Genomic DNA, 20,334 nt, shown 5'->3' on the forward strand with positions numbered 1-20,334 from the left:
GAATCGGGGTCATCAGGTGCTATTGATAAATACAGCTACGTGTCATCAGCATAGCTGTGGTAGCTCACGTTATGCCCTGAGATAATCTGACCTAACGGAAGCATGTAGATTGAGAAGAGCAGCGGACCCAGGATAGAGCCTTGTGGACCACCATCTAGAATATCAGGGGTCTTTGAAGTATAATTACCACAACTAACAAATAATTTTCTCCCTGCCAGGTAGGACTCAAACCAATTTAAGACCCTGCCAGAGAGGCCCATCCACTGACTAAGGCGATTTCTAAGAATATATCGTGATCAATGATATTGAATGCGGCACTCAGATCTAAGAGGATGAGAACAGATAGATGGCCTCTGTCTGCATTGACCCGCAAGTCATTGACTACTTTAACGAGTGCAGTTTCTGTGCTGTGATTTGTTCTGAAACCCGACTGAAATTTATCAAGAATAGCAGGTTTATTGAGGTGCTCATTTAACTGTATAATGACTACCTTCTCTAGAATTTTACTTAAGAAAGGCAGTTAAGAAATGAAAAAAGCAGAGGGGTCGAGATTATTTTTCTTGAGTAGGGGTTTAACTACAGCAGTCTTAAGACAGTCTGGGAAGACTCCCCGTATCTAATGATGTGTTTACTATGTCAAGAATACTATCGATTAGCACGCCCAAACAGGAGGCAAACCAGAAGACAACACCGAAACGCATCACCAGCCGATCCGGGTCGTCACATCCCATTCCACAGCTTGCTGCTCTCCATGCCAGACCAGTAACGATCTCGCCATTTTCTGCTTGCAAGCTACTTAAGAATTAAAAGCTGTTTGATTATAACGGCAGGTTATCCGTACAGGCGTCTGTCCTAAGACAAGGTGGCGTAAGCTGAATTTGGGTAACTCCCTTCTTTAGGAACGCATCTGTCAGACACAGGAATGGTGACCTTTCCTTCTTTGGGGCCCCTCTTGACATGTACACAAAAACGAAACGGCTGGCTGATTTGATGAAATGCTGAGATGTTGTTTCACAAGTAAGGGAGAGGGAGGAAAATATTAAAATATTATTACTAGGCTCACCCGCCTTTTAAGGCGACCGACTTTTATCCTCAATTTGTGTGCGCTCCATGTGTACATCAGGCATGTAAGTGTAGGGAATGAGAACATCAAAGTGCTCATTCATAACATCTCCCGAAAACTTAAGTTTTTTTATCCCCTCGAGTGCCTGTCCAAACTTGGAGTGTAGGACTCCATAATAATATACTTGAAACTCATAGCGGAACAACTCTCCTGCTGCCATTAGCTCAGAAATGGTACCATAAGTTTGAGACTTTGACATTTCAGTGAGATACTGAAGCTCATCCATCTTACTAACCGAAGGCTGTAAACCGGATATGGACGCTGGGCGCATCGAGGCGCACGCGCACTGCACAGAAAACACAGAAACGAGAAGGGTGTAAATCGGATGTCACGCGCACTGCCGCACTGCAACGAGCCCGCCACAGAGCAAAAAAATAAAAACGAGCCCACCACAGGGCACACGAGCCCGCCACAGAGCAAAAACATAGCGCAGGGCGCATTGAGGCGCACTTCCGCACTGCAACGAGCCCGCCACAGAGCAAAAAAATAAAAACAAGCCCACCACAGAGCAAAAAAAATAAATGAGAGGATTCAAAGGTTGTATTACAGTACGGAAACCCCAGAGGTCCACACTACACAGCATATTTGAATCACATTACAGTATTACAGTAATACATTATTAACAGTCCAGCCACAGAAAACACAGAAACGCCACCAGATGGAAAGAAACAATACACGAGTGCTCCGTATTAAACGTGAGTGCGATTATAATTCTTAACAGTAGACGCCGTATAGCTAACGGAGTCACGGTTCCAAAAACAAACAGCTCAACTAACGGAAATACAAAAACGAGCCCTCATGGATACACACGATGAACACAGGCGCCTACAACACGTTTCTAAAACAGCGGAGGCAAAACAGTTACGTCTCCAAAACGAAACAGCTCAACTAACGGAAATACAAAAACGAGCCCGCATGGATAGACACAATGAACGTTGGCGTCTAATGAATAATAATATTCCATTTGGAGGAAAAATACTTTTATTAGGAGGAGACTTCCGACAGTGCCTGGCTATTGTTCCGCATGCCATGCGTTCAGCGATTGTTCAGTCCAGTTTAAAATACGCAGACAATTGGCATTACTTTGAGAAACTACATTTAGTACAAAACATGCGTTGTACAGATCCAGAATATACCAATTGGTTGTTGCAACTAGGAGATGGAAACCTTACCAATACATATGAACTTCACCCAGATATTATTCAGATCCCTCAAGCCTTTATTTGCGACGACTTAGTAACAGAGGTGTTTGGTCAAGCAATCTCATTAGATGAAATACCACTTTTAACGCACCGAGCTATATTATGTCCAAAGAATATTGACGTTGATCAGATAAATAACCAAGTCATTGCACTGCTTCCTGGAGAAAGCCGACTCTTTCTAAGTACTGACAATGTTGATTCTGAAGACGAAATTAAGCATATTAATTTCCCATTAGAATATTTAAACACTATTAACCCGGCCGGATTACCACAACACAGTCTTAACCTTAACATGGGGACAATAGTCATGCTATTAAGAAACCTTAATACTAAACAAGGTTGGTTGGCACCCTGCCCGGGATTGGTTCCCTGCCTTGTGCCCTGTGTTGGCTGGGATTGGCTCCAGCAGACCCCCGTGACCCTATGTTTGGAAAATGGATGGATGGATGGTTTATGCAACGGTACACGATTACGGATGTCACGCGCACTGCCGCACTGCAACGAGCCCACCACCTGTAAACTAGACCTGCTCTAATCCACTGTGCCAGTAATGTTGATCACATAGCGGTCATTCAGTTTGGCGCCCGCCCCAGAGTCAAACGCGGCGGCGTCCCGCCCAAACAACACAACCTGTGAGCTACACTTGCTCTAATCCACTGTGACAGTTATATAGATCACATGACGGTCACAGACTCTAATCCACCGGCTTCCCAGACTCAGTGGCTGGCACACGAACACCACAACCTGTAAACTGAACTTGCTGTGCTCCACTCTGCCAGCAGTCGGTGTCAGCAAAGGCAACGGAATCACGTCTCCGCAAAACGAGACCGCTTTGCTACAGATATGCTTATGTAATTAAATGACATTTCCCCAGACGCACCCACCCTCCATGATATGTCATCCATCCAGATATCGGACGGAACAGAAACTGATTGCCATTCTTGGATTTCCGATTCGCTGGCGAATCGCGGGCTTACTGGTTTGTATAAGAGATTCCTGACAGCATCATTGTAAATGGCTGAAACCTTGACCAATTACTTAAAACATGTCGTGGAATGTCAGCCCGAATCTGTACCGCTAAAGACGGAGTTTCATGCACTAAATAAGCTATAGATGAGAATAAGCAAGCACCATCTCCCCTGATATTTACTATGCGGTGAGGCATTTGTACTCCATCAATATTAATTATTTCCAGAGACATAATTTTGTCACTTTTTCCAGCGCATCGCGCACAAAAGCAAGGGAACGATGGGAGCACCAGAACTCTGCTCACATCGCGTCGCTTTGTACCGCAAGCCGCAAGTAGTAAGTCTGTGATAAGCGGAATACCGCTACGCTTTGCACTCACGGGACGGAAGGACAATCCCAACCGCTTTTATATAGTGTCTTGATTATATATTAAAAGCTGGGAAACGTTGCTCTTCTGCTTTGCAAAGCAGGAATCCAGGTACTCATCTGTGACTGAATAAAGACTGATGGATTGAACTATTCCTGTCTTCCTCAGGGGTTACTTCCACATCTCACAAAACGCCGGGGGACAGAAATATCGGGACACGTCCGAGGACCATATGATGAGACTGTTTTAGGAGAGGAACCAACGATCAAGTGCTTGGGAGTCCATTTTAACACCCAAATTAGTAACAGATGTAGAAAGAGGAATATTTTGGCCAGAGAAAGTAATACTGGTGATGGTAGAAGAGCGGAGATGATGTGATGTGCCAACTAAGATGGCTTCTGTTTTGGATCTATTCAGCTGAAGAAAATTGAGCCTCATCCATGCCTCTATCTCCTCCAGGCAGGTAGTCAAGGTAGATGTTGGCAGAGGAGCAGTAGAGGAGGTGGGAGTAGTCCTCAGATAAAGCTGAGTGTCATCGGCATAGCAATGGAAAGATAAACCATGTCTGCCAATGACAATTCCAAGGGGGAACATGTAGATGGTAAAAAGGATAGGGCCCAGCACAGAGCCCTGTGGAACACCACAGGTGACGTTGTGGGTGTAGGACTTTGCGCTGCCAAGGGCAACATGCGCAGTTCTGCCAGTCAGGTATGATATAAACCAATTTAAAACATTTCCCGAGAGTCTAATAGTGTATTGCAGGCGGTGAAGAAGGATGTTATGGTCTGTTGTGTCAAAAGCAGCTGTCAGGTCAAGGAGGATAAGTAGTGAAGGAGAACCAGTTTTTTATGATATTCCTCCGTTTACTTGTGAGGTTGTGTGTGTTATTGGTGGGTGATTTATACAACTCAAATCAAGTTGGGGAGCCTGCACTGGTACAGGGCATTGCTGCACCCACCACATGGCGAAACAACTCGGGATTCCCGATTGGCAACCCCCCAGGCAGACACACGGTCCACTCCCACCCTCCGGAAATGACCCTTTATCTGCCACAGCCAGGTGTTACGTGGGTGACCCCCTTGGCCTGGTTCAGCCTCTCGGGCCCCCAACCATTAGGATCTTACGAGCTGATCGCCCTCTGGGAAACGTGCCACATGGCAGAAGTACCGTAACTGATGCTCCCTCACAATGCAGGTCATGTGCTTCATTCGGGACAAACTAGCGGGACCCGAGGATTTTCCGGAGAGACACACATGAAGGAGTCCAGTCTTGATCTCAGGTCACTGGATAGCGTCCATGTCTCACAAACAGGGAGCACCAGGACTCTAAAGACCCTTTCCAGCGACCTCATGACCCCCCTATGCTCTCCCAATCCGTCAACTGACTTCACCAGAAGTCGTGAATGTCACTGCTGAGGTGAGTAAACCTCTCGATGAGGTCGACACTCTCTCCGCAGACAGACACACTGCTGATGGCCGTGCCCAAGAGGTCATTAAAGATCTGAATCTTTGGTTTTTATCAGGACCCTCGCAAACCCAGACATTCATGAGTTATACGGTTTGGCTTTTCCTTTCATTAATATGAACTGCTCAAAAAAATTAAAGGAACACTTTGAAAACACATCGGATCTCAATGGGAAAAACAAATCCTGCTGGCGGTCTCTACTGCTATGGACTGATATGGTGATGTGAGAGGAACAAGAGGATGGCAACGAAAAGGATCAACCGACAGAGGGACACCCCGAAAATCAAAGGGAAACAATGCAACAGGTAGGCAGGCGAGTCCATTTTGACAAAATGTCATTTCAGCAACTCCAAATGGTACTCAGTAGTTTGTATGCCCCCCCCCCCCCAAATACCTGACAACGTCCTAATGAGATGACGGATGGTTTCCTGAGGGATCTCCTCCCAGATCAGGACCAGGGCATCACTGAGCTCCTGGACAGGCTGAGGAGTCGGATGGACCCAAACATAATGACCTATCTAGAGGTGTTGTATTGTATTGAGGTCAAGTGAGTGAGCTGGGGGGTGGGGGTGGGGTTAGTCAATGGTGTCAATTCCTTCATCCTCTCACCACATGAGGCCGGGCATTGGTGTGCACCAGGAGGAACCAGCATAGGGTCTGTCAATGGGTCCAAGGATTTCATCCCGATACCTAATGGCAGTCAAGGTGCCGTTGTCTTGCCTGTAGAGGTCTGTGTGTCCCCCCATGGATATGCCTCCCCAGACTGACCATCACTGACCCACCACCACACCGGTCATGCTGAACGATGTCACAGGCAGCATAACGTTCTCCACGGCTTCTCCAGACTCTTTCACGTCTGTCACGTGTGCTCTCATCTGTGAAAAGCACAGGGCACCAGTGGTGGACCTGCCAATTCTGGTATTCTATGGCAAATGCCAATTGGGCTTCACAGTGCCCACTAGAGGACGTCGGGCCCTCAGGCAGGCCAGCCACATGAAGTCTGTTTCTGATTGTTTGGTCAGAGACATTCACACCAGTGGCCGGCCTGCCTGCTGGAAGTCATTTTGTAGGCTCTGCCAGTGCTCATCCTGTTCCTCCTTTGCCCAAAGGAGCAGATACTGGTGGGTCCTGCTGGTGGGTTAAGGACCTTCTACGACGTGTCCTGTCCAGTTCTCCTAGAGTTACTGCCTGTCTGTCTCCTGGAATCTCCTCCATGCCCTTGAGACTGTGCTGGGAGACACAGCAAACCTTCTGGCAATGCCATGTATTGATGTGCCACCCTGGAGAAGTTGGACTACCTGTGCCAGCTCTGTAGGGTACAGGTATGGCCTCATGCCACCAGTAGTGACACTGACCGCAGCCAAATGCAAAACGAGTGACATAACAGATGAGGAGGGAAAAATGTCAGTGGGCTCCCTCCAGCTGTTAACCCATTCATTCCTGTTTTGGGGGGTCATCTCATTGTTGCCCCTCTAGTGCACTGATGAACAAGCCCCTCTGCTACTTAACTGGCCAGATCGATAGCCCACAAGAGTCATTGACTTGATGTTATACCCGGATTGAGAAGTGGTCCTTTCATTTTTTGAGCAGTGTATACAGTATTTAGATTCACTTTATTAACTTACCTACTGTTTGTTTTTTTATTTTTTTGCCTATTTGATCGCCGATTGGTGTAATAATTGGAAAAAGTACAGCTGATCTAAATCTAAGGCTCCCTCAGGTTGCCAGGCCTCAGGTCTTGGCAGTGGGTGTAGTTGCCAGTCCGGATGATTGGGCCCGCCGTTACAACTTTGTGTTTCATTTGACTGCCAACCTGGGACACTGGATACTCTGACCATTCCACAGCCACAGTGAGCTCCTCTTCAGTCAGGACTATTCTGGTCTCCACCATCTTTTTTTTTTTCTTCTTCCCCCATAGTCCTTTGCAATTTTGACAGTCGTATCCTAGCCATGCGTGACTCTGACTGCTGGTGTGTGGCGGCGGCCGTCACGGGTGGCCTGACATCTCTGAGGGGGGCAGACGTGCCATACAGCTCACACGGGCGGCTGTCTGCTGGCATTGCAGCTGGTAGCAGGTTGAAGTCACTGGGAAATTTAAAATTTTCTTTTTTCTTTTTTTTAAATCCGGCAATGTTTAACGGGATGATGGATCAACCGGAGGGTTTTTCACTTCGCCCGACTCTATTCAATTAAATCTAATACTTCAGTGAAAGCAGAAATTTGTGTTGTCTTCTGATTGCTAGATTGAAGGCAGATTGTCCATTCCTTGTCTAGCTTCTAAGTCGGGTTCTGCTGTCCACCACACTATCTGGTCTCTCATTCCAAGTGTCTGTGGTCCTCTGTGTGAAGAAAAACTTCCTAATGTCTGTGTGACGTTTCCCCTTCACAAGTTTCCAACTTGAACTCATTTTAAAGTCATCGTCTCGATCCACTGAACCTGTTCCCTTCATAGATTTAAACACTTCAGTCAGGTCTCCTCTTCATCTCTGTAAAGGCTCAGCTCTTTTAATCTTCATCACTCTTCCCCTGTAGCCCTGGGATCAGCTGAGTTGCTCTTCTCTGCGCTTTTTCTAGCACTGGTGGCACTGCCTGGGAAGGTCTCCCTACTTTATGGCTGCTCCGCCTGAACTGGGGTGCAATGCTGTGGTACTGGAAGTACTCCTGGGTCTGGCATAAACGGAGCCAGTCTGCCTCACCATGCAAGGGAAGTCAGAGTTGGGTGGAGGTGGACAAGGCTTGCCTGGTAGGTGTGGAAGGAGATGACATGCATTATCCACCCATCCATTATCCAACCTGCTATATCCTAACTACAGGGTCATGGGGGTCTGCTGGAGCCAATCCCAGCCAATACAGGGTGCAAGGCACGAAACAAACCCTGGGCAGGGCGCCAGCCCACCACAGGGTGCGCACACACATACTAGGGACAATTTAGAATCGCCAATGCACCTAACCTGCATGTCTTTGGACTGTGGGAGGAAACCCACGCAGACACGGGGAGAACATGCAAACTCCACTTATGGAGGACCCGGGAAGCGAACCCAAGTCTCCTAACTCCATGCCACCCGACATGCATTATTTTGTTTCATATTTTATTATGTTGTTCTGGACTGACTGAAAAACGCCTGTTAATCTCCTTACCTTTAACCCTGAGCCTGACTTACTCTCGGACTTCTATGTAATTTTGGTTAAGCCAGAGTCGGACTTGAGGTGACATGTAATCATCTGCTTTTATAGCATTAAGCTCAAATAACACTTGAATAACAGTATTCTGCTGCCACCTAGTGGATGAAATAACATCATGCTGCAAAAGAATCCTCAATATTTCGATGCATTTTGCCATTCTATTGTTAATTATTAAGAGTGAGGCGGAGCCTTCAACCAAAACACACAATGGCATGTAAACGAAAAAAAATGTAAAGCCACTTTTAGAACAAACTGAACCTGAACACTCAGTTGTTTGTCCCGCAGGGGGCGCTCCAGCCCCCCAAAACCAACACAGACAGACAGTAGGCAGACATTTAGCACACAACACATGGGTTTATTTACGAGGGGAGTGCTCCCCAGTCACTGTCCTTAGCAGCACAGTATACAGCACCACGAGGCACAAAGCCACACGCTCCTTTCTCCTTCTTCTCCTTCTCTTTACTCTCTCTTTCCCCTTCTCTGTCTCTTCACCTCCACTCCTCCTCCCGACTCTGGCTCTCGGAGTAGTGGCAGCTGGCATACCTGGGAGTACTTCCGGTCCCCCGAACAGCTTTTGTCCACGAGCACTTGCAGGTAAGGAAGTAGCCCAACAAAGTAGGGGGGCTCTGCAACCCCTTGCAGCAGCCGTGGAGTGGTCCTGACCGCCCGTAACAGTTGAGTCAAGTGATGCTGATGACAACGTGAATTGGTCATCAGACATTGACACGGAGAGCGAAACTGGTGCAAACGGTTTGGTGCTGCTGGAGGTGAGTACCCCATGAACCGGTGCCCAGGCTTCAGTGAAATGTGGAGTTTTTATTATTTTTTTACATTTCCCTACTTTTTTGATATCCAGTTTTTCATTTTCCAATCTGATTTTAGGAAACAGATTAGAACCGATCAGTAAGTGGTGACTGTAATTAAAGAAGTGTGAATGATTGATTGATTGATTGATTGATTTACAGACAGAGCAATTTGTACACGTGCTGAAAGATGAACTGGTCAAGAACGCACTGCTGGCCCTCTACACCGCCCGACCTGGCTATGTCTCCAAAGGAAATTCGCCCGTGTGCAACAACATCAGCGCAAATCAGACTTCGCCCAAGGAGCGGTGCCAGTCAACGCTGAAGCGCCAAGACTCCATCCCCCAGCATTCAGAATATGATGATGAAGAATGGGTAAGGGATATTTTTTGTTCAGTTTCTCTTAACTGTGTTTATTTCAGCTTGAATGGCGGCCCTGGGGTCACATGCGGCCCAGAAACAACCTCCGAGTGGCCGAGCCTGTGGTTACACCAGAGAAAAACTGAGAAGCCTTCAGAAATTCCTACAGTAGTACAGGCCATGAATGCAACACTCCACGTAGCCGAGCAACATTCAACTGAACCCACAATGCAGTGTGTTCACGTTGTTGTGTATCTAGAGGTGGTGGTAGAAGTCTAAGATCCAGTCATTCTTACTTTCTTGTATACGAAGTACAGGGAAAGTATTGTAATTGTCCAAAACTTCAATGTCGAGATTTTAATGAATCTTGACGTTAAGGACCTTCCTGACTTTGTCGTATACGAAGAATAGAGAAAGTATTGTAATTGTCCAAAACTTCAATGTCGAGATTTTAATGAATCTTGACGTTAAGGACCTTCCTGACTTTGCCGTATACGAAGAATAGAGAAAGTATTGTAATTGTCCAAAACTTCGATATTGAGATTTTAATGAATCTTGACGTTAAGAACCTTCCTGACTTTGTCGTATACGAAGAATAGAGAAAGTATTGTAATTGTCCAAAACTTCAATGTCGAGATTTTAATGAATCTTGACGTTAAGGACCTTCCTGACTTTGTCGTATACGAAGAATAGAGAAAGTATTGTAATTGTCCAAAACTTCAATGTCGAGATTTTAATGAATCTTGACGTTAAGAACCTTCCTGACTTTGTCGTATACGAAGAATAAAGAAAGTATTGTAATTGTCCAAAACTTCAATGTCGAGATTTTAATGAATCTTGACGTTAAGAACCTTCCTGACTTTGTCGTATATGAAGAATAGAGAAGGAATTGTAATTGTCCAAAACTTCAATGTCGAGATTTTAATGAATCTTGACGTTAAGGACCTTCCTGACTTTGTCGTATACGAAGAATAGAAAAAGTATTGTAATTGTCCAAAACTTCCATTTCAAGATTTTGATGAATCTCGACATTTTAGACCTACCCGAGTCCGAAAATGCCATTTTTGGAATTCTGTCTGTCTGTCAATGTGTGTGTGTCTGTGTATAAACATGATAACTTGAGGACGCTTCCACTTTGGTCAACCAAATTTTCCCATCACGTACCGTTTCAGTTTTTTTCTTGTATTTGTATCTAAACATTTTCGCTCCCGTATGCGACTTATCAACAACGGTTTGTGCAGCCTGGGAATGTCCAGACATGGAATCAGGGAAGGTTGGCATCTGTTCTGTGGAAGTTGACATCCTGGGCAGGTCTGAAGGAGCTTGACGGTGTCTCACACGCTATAAAGGTGGCTTGCATACAGCGATCCTGCTCATGTGGTTAATCTCGATAGTCAGTGTGTGTGTGTGTAGAGTATCAGTATAGTATCTGTAGCGATAGAACAGTAAGTAAGCTCGACGCTATAGATGTTTTGGTGTCTCGTCAATGTCGTCACAGCCGCGATACATTCTGCTATATCTGTGTGTGGCACCTCAGAGACGTTGGATGACTGCTCTTGTGAAGAAAGCTTATCATCTGTATTTCGGCTGGTGATCAAGACAAGGAATGGGCGCCTGACATTAGCTGTGTGACATGTGCTGTCAGTCTGAGAGCCTGGCTCAGAGGCACTCGAAACACGATGCCGTTTGCTGTTCCGATGATATGGCGAGAACAGAAAGACCATGTGATGGACTGTTACTTCTGTTTGTCTAATGTGTCTGGTCACTCTGTCGAAAACAAGAAGTCAACTGAATCTCCTAATCTGCCTTCAGCAATGAGACCCATGCCACATGACGACAGTCTTCCAATTCTGACACCACCAGAGGATTGGACCTTAGATGAACCAGATGAAGAAACTGCAATGCAGGGTACTGACAGTGACACTGACCCGGATTTTGACCCGTGCTCATCAGGTGACCCACATCTGATAACACAGTCCGAACTGAACGATTTGGTCAGAGATTTGGGTCTGTCACAAGCAAAAGCCAAGCTGCTGGGTTTGAGACTGCAGGAATGGTGTTTGCTGTCACCAGGTACGAACATTTCTGTGTTTCGAGGCCGACATTGTGATATAACCAAATTTTTTGCACAAGTCGACAGTCTCTGTTTCTGTTGTGACATTTGAAGGATTGTTCTCAGCCTTGGGTTCTGATCACAACAGAAGAGTGGTGTCTCTTCATTGATTCGTCAGTGTTAAGCCTGAAAGCTGTTCTGCTACACAATAGCAACGTTTATCCTTCAGTACCTGTTGGCTATGCAGCACACATGAGAGAAACGTACGAGAATATGGAACTGGTGCTGAAGCACGTCCAGTATAGCAGGTACAACTGGAATATCTGTGGAGATCTTAAAGTCGTCGCTCTGTTACTAGGACTGCAGCTCGGCTCTACAAAGTACTGTTGTCTCATCTGTGAATGGGAAAGCCGTGCCAAAGAGTCGCACTATTCTCGACAGAACTGGCCACCCCGTAAAAAGTTAGTTCCAGGACAGAAAAAATGTGGCACATGAATCGCTTGTCGACCGGGCAAAGATATTTTTGCCTCCTCTTCACATAAAACTGGGACTCATGAAGAATTTCATGAAAGCACTGAACGAGGAAGGCGAAGGTTTTCGTTATTTAAGACAGATGTTCCCAAGAATAACTGACACCAAGATCAAAGAGGGCATTTTTGTTGGTCCCCAGATCAGAGATGTTATGAGTGACAAGCGGTTTGAAGATCTGTTAGTTGGGCCTGGAAAGCCTTCAAAGACATCTTTGACAATTTTCTGGGTAATTACAGAGCCCCAAACTACAGTCAGCTGGTAGACAAACTTCTCAAAGCATATAAGACAATGAAGTGCAACATGGTACTCGAGATTCATTTCCTCCACTCACACTTGGACTCCTTCCCTGCAAATCTCGGTGCTGTCAGTGACAAACACGGCGAAAGGTTTCACCAGGACATTGCTACAATGGAGAGACGATACCAGGGCAACTGGAATCCGTCAATGCTTGCTGACTACTATTGGACACTGCAACGTGATGCACCAGACATTGAATACAAAAGAAAATCAGGAGCAAAACACTTTGAATTCTGTTCAATTTAATAGCTTATGTGAAACATAAATGGGACTAAATATGTTATTGCCAATAAACATATAAATGTCTATTTCTCAGAGTTCCTACGTGATGCAGTAAAACCAAAACTAGATTTGTGCATACCCAGTAGGTCACAATCGGCATAAACTGTTCAGGAAGCAAGACTTTCAAAAAAAAGTGTAGTGTAGTGGGTTATTTAATGCACATAATATAAAAATAGAATCCTTGTCTTGCGGTTTACTCCTCAAATATACATCCCCATATCTGAGTATATGAGAAAGTCGAGGGGAGACCACTCCCGATTTTTATTTTTGTGACTGGGATGCCGTTGTACCGTCACCTCGTCGCAGCTGGTCGTGGCATCGACTCCATATCTAGTGACAATCTGTAATCAATTATCTGCAGAGTCTTAGTTGTATTCCTGTTTCATCAAGTGAGAGCCTCGTTACTGACCAGCTCCGCCTCTGCACTTCTCTTCATACGATTGGCTGGCCCTCCACTCACTCACTTCGTTCCTGTGGCTTCAAGGCTGTGACGAGGACGACGATCAGCCATTGACACCCAAAGCAAAGAACAAATTGGGAAGACTGCATTTGATGAAAATGGGCAAAAAACATTTGCAATTTTCTTTAAGACTCTGTAGCGAGTTCCTCTTAAAGTAGGATGAGGAGCCCGGCACACACGCGAATTTCCAACTCTTAGGAAAAATTAATTCTATTGGGAACGGAAGCAGACAGAACTTTAGCCCCAATTTGATCTTCTCAGCTGGAGATGTCATTTATGAATTTACAAAAGAAAATAACCACCCAAACAATTAAGCTAATTAAACAAAGAAGAATATAGATTATAAACAACCAAACAAAACTCTAAACACCCTTTAAGCAATCCTACCCAAATCTGGAACAACTAAACAAATACTAATTAATATGACCACCCCCTTGAACCCTTCTATAATGCACTCCCCAGAAAATGGCAAAACAGAGAAGAAAGAAAGAGAGAAAAAAAGGAAATATGACCATTTACAGACAGCACATACATGTACAGCGGCTATAGAAAAGAATCCCCCTTTGAAATATTCCCATTTTTTTTGATTTACAGCCTTAAATGTAAACACTCACAATAAATATTTCTTCCCAGCTTTACTTATTCAATGCAGTCTATAACATCCAGGAGAAAGATATGATAGCTACAGTTCAGAAAAATTATAAAAAATCAGAAACAAGACCTACTGAGATTAATAAAGGATCACCCCCCCCCCCCCCCTCCTAAACTCACTCAGGTGTCAGTGCCCACCATTCCCATTACAGTTACTGGCTTCCTCCCAGCTGTGATCAGTTGTAATGAGTGGGATTAGTGAAGCTCTTCCTGGCTCATTCATTCCCTTGCTTGGTAGAGCAACTGACAGCCAACAACTGATTATGGGGGGCAAGTCACTTTCAAAAGATCTCAGGGATAGAGTTATGGACAGACATAAGGCAGGACATGGAGACCAAAACATCTCAAAGGCTTCATCAATCCCAAGGAGCCCAGTAAAGTCCATCATAAAGGAGTGTTTGGTACGACTAGAACCCTCCCTGGATCCTCCAAACTGAATGGAAGATCAAGGAGGAAACTGACAAGAGAGGCTACTGAGAGACCACTGGCCACTCTGAAGGAGTTACAGGATTTGATGGCAAAGAGTGGTCATTAATGGTGTGTGTGTGACAACAATTTCACAAGTGCTGCACCATTGTGGCTTATTTGGGAGGGTCACAAGGAAAAAGCCAGTTCTCACGAAAGGCCACATTAAGGCTCATTTGAGCTTTGCCAGAATGTACCTTGAAGATTCTGATGCCATCTATCTATCTATCTATCTATCTATCTATCTATCTATCTATCTATCTATCTATCTATCTATCTATCTATCTATCTATCTATCTATCTATCTATCATTAGTGCCTTTCACTCTATCTATCTGTCTATCTTTTGTGAGTGTTAAGACAACAAGGACCCCCTTTGAGTCAAGTAGCGAGGCAGGAATGAAGCTTACCAATGCGTCTTTATTTTCTCTTTGAAGAGAGAGTAAAGCTGATCAGAGAATGTTCCCGAGCAAAGTGATTCAGACATTTTTTTATCTTTTAGGGTGGCTGCATGAGATGAGCTAATTCATGATTATACAACTTTAACATGTAAAATGATTGGTTAACTTAGTGCTTACGCCTTTTATGACCTTACTTTATCCAGCGTTTATGACTTAAAGTTATCATATTTTAAGTTTCACCCATTACCAGTTTCCTTCTTTAAAGCACAAACTTGCCATATCTTATCTTGGCAGATTTTGCACACCCAGTTCAAATGCACTGCCCCCGTTTTCTATCTGTTCTAACGAGCAGAACAAACTCTGAGTTCTCATTGTGTTCCTTCAACATGGGCAGTGCCACCCTGTACCTGCGGCCACTGTGTGGCACGGACTAGTATCGTCACTTCAAGAGAGGACCACGGAATCAAAAAACAGGTGAAGAAGGCAGGCTGTGGTCACAGGACACCATCTGGACCCACTGTAGGAGCAAAGAATGAGATCAGAACTGGTGGCCATTGTGAACAACGCTGCACATCCTCTCTGTGACACAACAGCACTGAGGACATTTAGGCAGCAGGAACGTGTGAAGAGATGGGGGGATTGGGGGGCGGTGCAAGGTGAAGGGGTCCTCATACTAACAGCCTTTATAGTGCCTTACTGGAACTGCTCTTTAATCTTTAGCCAAGGCAGAATATAATGTTATATAGTGCCTTGCACATCAATGTATCTTTCTATCTATATGATCCTGCCTACTACACTAAAACTAAAATCAATCTATCTATCTAATCCTGCCTACTATACTAAAATTAAATTCTATCTATCTATCTATCTATCTATCTATCTATCTATCTATCTATCTATCTATCTATCTATCTATCTATCTAATCCTGCCTACTATACTAAAATTAAATTCTATCTATCTATCTATCTATCTATCTATCTAATCCTGCCGACTACACTAAAATTAAAATCTATCTATCTATCTATCTATCTATCTATCTATCTATCTATCTATCTATCTAATCCTGCCGACTACACTAAAATTAAAATCTATCTATCTATCTATCTATCTATCTATCTATCTATCTATCTATCTATCTAGTGAAGGGCTCTGACCTCTTTCGGTATCCACTGTAGCCTAAGTAGAACATGTCTGTCTTCAGGCCCCTGGGCGTAGGTCTCTTGTTACTCCTGTAATGGCCGTTTCTTTGTCTTACAGGACCGGGTTTGGGTGAACGTGGCTCAGAGCTTAAACTGCATCATCGCCCTGGTAGACAGACTAATGGAGCACGAGAAGAAGGAACAGGACTGTGAATCAACTGACCCTCCACCAGAAGACCCTGTCGTCTCCCATAATAACGGTAAGAAATGCCTTCTCTTCCCTGCGTACATTTTTTGTGCCACATCTGGATCACGAAAGTCCCAAGTTGTAAATCAGAAATCAGTACCAAAAGTAATCTGCTAAGCAATCTTGTGGCAGCATATTCATATTGGATTTATAATGTGTAAATTCAGAGCAACACCAACCACGGTTCATCAAAACTCGTCAGTCACGGATAGCGTGAAGTCCATGGCGTTGAGTTTTAAAGAGTGGCGTCACCAACTGAAATCGATGCGATATCCAGAGCTACGTCCCCCAGTGTGCTGTTCACAGGTGAAATGGCAGCTGAATTTGTTAAAGACGTAGTTGAATATCAAAGACAAGGTTAGTACCAAAAACAAAGCAGGAATAATACCAAAGCCCAATGCGGGTGAGAGAACACGAAGCTAAAAGATGCATCAAAAGATTAAATGCAGACAGTAAAGATCCAGGAAATGTACAAAGAGCAGCTGTTGGACTTTTTTTTCTCTGCTTTTCTGTGTTGTTCCAAAGCAAAGAATAGAAATAAACACATGAAGACCAAAGCATTTGGAGTTGCCACACTTTTCTGGGAGAGGTGCAGAGGTGCCAATATCTTTGGCTATGACTCTGTGTATGTAAGAGTTGGGTATTTGACCTGAGGAGCCTCCTCGTAGTACACGGCCATTTGTGTAAAACACCGAGTGCCAGTATTATTGGCAGTGACTGTGACGGTCAGGTAAGGGAAGGATGAAGTCCACAGAAAGAAATTTTGTCGCACAAACCGGGTCATTGATTTTGAACTTTTGTCGTTTTGAAACAAAATAAACAAAACAAAGAGAAGCCCCCCTGTTGGCTTAGCGTCTTCGACGGCTCTTCTTGAGCAGATCTCATTTTTGAGGAGCTCCATCTGGTGGTTTGCTCTGTTCAAAATAAAACAGCAGAAGTGCCAGGGCTTCATAGGGCTCGGACCAAAAGGGGCGGGGTCAGTTGCTGTCACTGCCTTCTCAGGACTGTGACGTAGTTAGTGACGGCACCCCCTATGTGCCTGAGATGATATTACACAGCATGACTGAGCCCAGAAGGGGATCCTCTAACGTTCAAACTCGATACTGTATTTTTGCACTAATGAAATCTAAAGGTTTTTTTTTTCCCCCCATTAACAATTGATGTTAAATGAACAATGACAATATTTAACTGTTATTTTTTGGAACATCTTTATTATGAATTGGGGGTTTGATAAAGATTGTATACGTTCCTTGTAATATTTTATATAACCATCCCTGTAGGGTACAAGCAACATTGTAAACTGGCCTGATAGCACAAGTCTCAATGGGAGTTGGAAATGTCTACCCACCTTTTAAGCAATCTTCTGACGTGGGGGTAATAAAAATAAAAAGCACTCAAAAACGGAAAGCAAGACAATGATTAATGGACGCCTTCCTCATCCGTAATTCAGGTTTTGGCCTTTTCTTCATTCACGGCCCACTATGGACTTGTGAGTGGCAGGGTCAGAGATCTGCTTTGAGCCTCTTTATCGCCTGAACAAAGCAGCCATCGATATGTCGAGATAACGATGTGCCACCGCCACCACACTCCATTCATCTTCGTGCCTTTTATAACTGCGGGTGGCATTTCTGAGAATGACCTCATCCTGCCCCCACCTGTGGAACCAGCACCTGAAATACCCACCATGGTATGGCAAGAAATGGAAATAGGAAAGCTCGGCAAAATAGCACTTCAGCCCCAACAACAACAATTGAATTCTTGTTTGGCCCAAAACCGCACAAGGAATGCCTCAGTGGGCCTTAACAGCCCCTGTTTTTTGACAGCACCCCAGCCTTGACTAAAAACTTCCCCCAAATAAACCTTGTAGGGAAAAAAATCAAATGGAAGAAATCTTAGGAAAGGCAATTCAGAGAGAGACCCCCTCCCCCCCCAACCCCGGTAGGTTGGGCGCTCAATGAGTGTCACAGGTGGCGCAGTGGTAGTGCTGCTGCTTTGCAGTAAGGAGACTGTGGAAGATTATGGGTTCACTTCCCGGTTCCTCCCTGTGTGGATAGCGCTTTGAGTACTGAGAAAAGCGCTATATAAATGTAATGAATTATTATTATTAAAATATGCGGTAAATCCAAACACAAGTAATCATCTTCACAGAGCGAATGGTGCCAGTCTGTCATGGCCACCTCAGAAATACAACACAACAGTACAAACTACAAGGCAAAATGCAGCTCTAGATGATACCCCTCACTAAATACAGAACTGTCATACAGTGCATCCAGAAAGTCTTCACTACGCTTCATCACTTTTTCCACATTTTGTTATGTTACAGCCTTATTCCAAAATGGATTAAATTCATTTTTTTCCTCAGAATTCTACACACAACACCCCATAATGACAACGTGAAAAAAGTTTACTTGAGGTTTTTGCAAATTTATTAAAAATAAAAAACCTGACAAATCCCATGTCCATAAGTATTCACAGCCTTTGCTCAATACTTTGTCGATGCCCCTTTGGCAGCAATTCCAGCCTCAAGTCTTTTTGAAGATGATGCCACAAGCTTGGCACACCTATCCTTGGCCAGTTTGGCCCATTCCTCTTTGCAGCACCTCTCAAGCTCCATCAGGTTGGATGGGAAGCGTCGGTGCACAGCCATTTTAAGATCTCTCCAGAGATGTTCAATCGGATTCAAGTCTGGGCTCTGGCTGGGCCACTCAAGGACATTCACAGAGTTGTCCTGAAGCCACTCCTTTGATATCTTGGCTGTGTGCTTAGGGTCGTTGTCCTGATGAAAGATGAACCGTCGCCCCAGTCTGAGGTCAAGAGCGCTCTGGAGCAGGTTTTCATCCAGGATGTCTCTGTACATTGCTGCAGTCATCTTTCTCTTTATCCTGACTAGTCTCCCAGTTCTCCACAGCATGATGCTGCCACCACCATGCTTCACTGTAGGGATGGTATTGGCCTGGTGATGAGCGGTGCCTGGTTTCCTCCAAACGTGAGTTCAATCTTTGTCTCATCAGACCAGAGAATTTTCTTTCTCATGGTCTGAGAGTCCTTCAGGTGCCTTTTGGTAAACTCCAGGTGGGCTGCCATGTACCTTTTACTAAGGAGTGGCTTCCGTCTGGCCACTCTACCATACAGGCCTGATTGGTGGATTGCTGCAGAGATGGTTGTCCTTCTGGAAGGTTCTCCTCTCTCCACAGAGGACCTCTGGAGCTCTGACAGAGTGACCATCGGGTTCTTGGTCACCTCCCTGACTAAGGCCCTTCTCCCTCGATCGCTCAGTTTAGATGGCCGGCCAGCCAGCTCTAGTAAGAGTCCTGGTGGTTTTGAACTTCTTCCACTTACGGATGATGGAGGCCACTGTGCTCATTGGGACCTTCAAAGCAGCAGAAATTTTTCTGTAACCTTCCCCAGATTTGTGCCTCGAGACAATCCTGTCTCGGAGGTCTACAGACAATTCCTTTGACTTCATGCTTGGTTTGTGCTCTGACATGAACTGTCAACTGTGGGACCTTATATAGACAGGTGTGTGCCTTTCCAAATCATGTCAAATCGACTGAATTTACCACAGGTGGACTCCAATGAAGCTGCAGAAACATCTCAAGGATGATCATTGGAAACAGGATGCACCTGAGCTCGATTTGGAGCTTCATGGCAAAGGCTGTGAATACTTATGTACATGGGATTTCTCAATTGTTTTATTTTTAATAAATTTGCAAAAACCTCAAGTAAACTTTTTTCACGTTGTCATTATGGGGTGTTGTGTGTAGAATTCTGAGGAAAAAAATGAATTTAATCCATTTTGGAATAAGGCTGTGACATAACAAAATGTGGAAAAAGTGATGAAGCGCTGGGAATACTTTCCGGATGCACTGTAACCCTAATAGAGACAATTAACAACCAGCACAGCAGACACCCAGGATGATGAATGCAGCAATGACTTCAGTGTCAGAGTTGTTAATTAGTAAATAATCAATTAAGTAACCAGAACACCTAGAAAAACAGAATGAAAATTAGGTTGAAAATACTCTTAACGACTTAAAAAAAAGCCTACATAATCCCCATATAACTGCTTATTACATTTTAGTAAAAATCTACCAAACTTAGTTTGCAATTTCTACATTGACTCCAAAACACTGAAAGTGATAATTGACTTGCTTAATTAGGCTAAAGAGTCCAATGAAAAACGGAAGTTGGTCGGAACAAAAACCTGCAGCCACAGTGGGTCTCCAGGATCAAGTTTGGGAACCACTGGTCTAAAAGAAAAGTATAATTGGGTGTTGTCGGCATGCCAGTGAAAATTAATGTTATGTCCTCTAATGAGAGTTCCCAGTGGAAACATC

At 44.5% G+C, this 20,334-nt stretch overlaps 2 protein-coding genes across 6 annotated transcripts in view; one reads left to right on the plus strand and one right to left on the minus strand.

The window, feature by feature from the left end:
* inpp4b (inositol polyphosphate-4-phosphatase type II B) overlaps positions 1-20,334 on the plus strand; it is a 533,162-nt gene that overhangs the window by 360,812 nt on the left and 152,016 nt on the right. For all 5 annotated transcript variants that reach the window (XM_051928128.1, XM_051928130.1, XM_051928129.1 and 2 more), the window contains 2 exons: positions 9,274-9,486; positions 15,869-16,010. In XM_051928128.1, coding sequence (XP_051784088.1) covers positions 9,274-9,486; positions 15,869-16,010 — 355 coding nt within the window. The remainder of the gene's footprint in view (positions 1-9,273; positions 9,487-15,868; positions 16,011-20,334) is intronic.
* The window catches only part of LOC114652371 (interleukin-15-like), a 523,178-nt gene that overhangs the window by 199,710 nt on the left and 303,134 nt on the right, over positions 1-20,334 (minus strand). The window lies entirely within an intron of this gene.

This window comes from Erpetoichthys calabaricus, chromosome 5 (genome assembly GCF_900747795.2).
Source record: "Erpetoichthys calabaricus chromosome 5, fErpCal1.3, whole genome shotgun sequence".
Taxonomy (NCBI): Eukaryota; Metazoa; Chordata; class Cladistia; order Polypteriformes; family Polypteridae; genus Erpetoichthys; species Erpetoichthys calabaricus.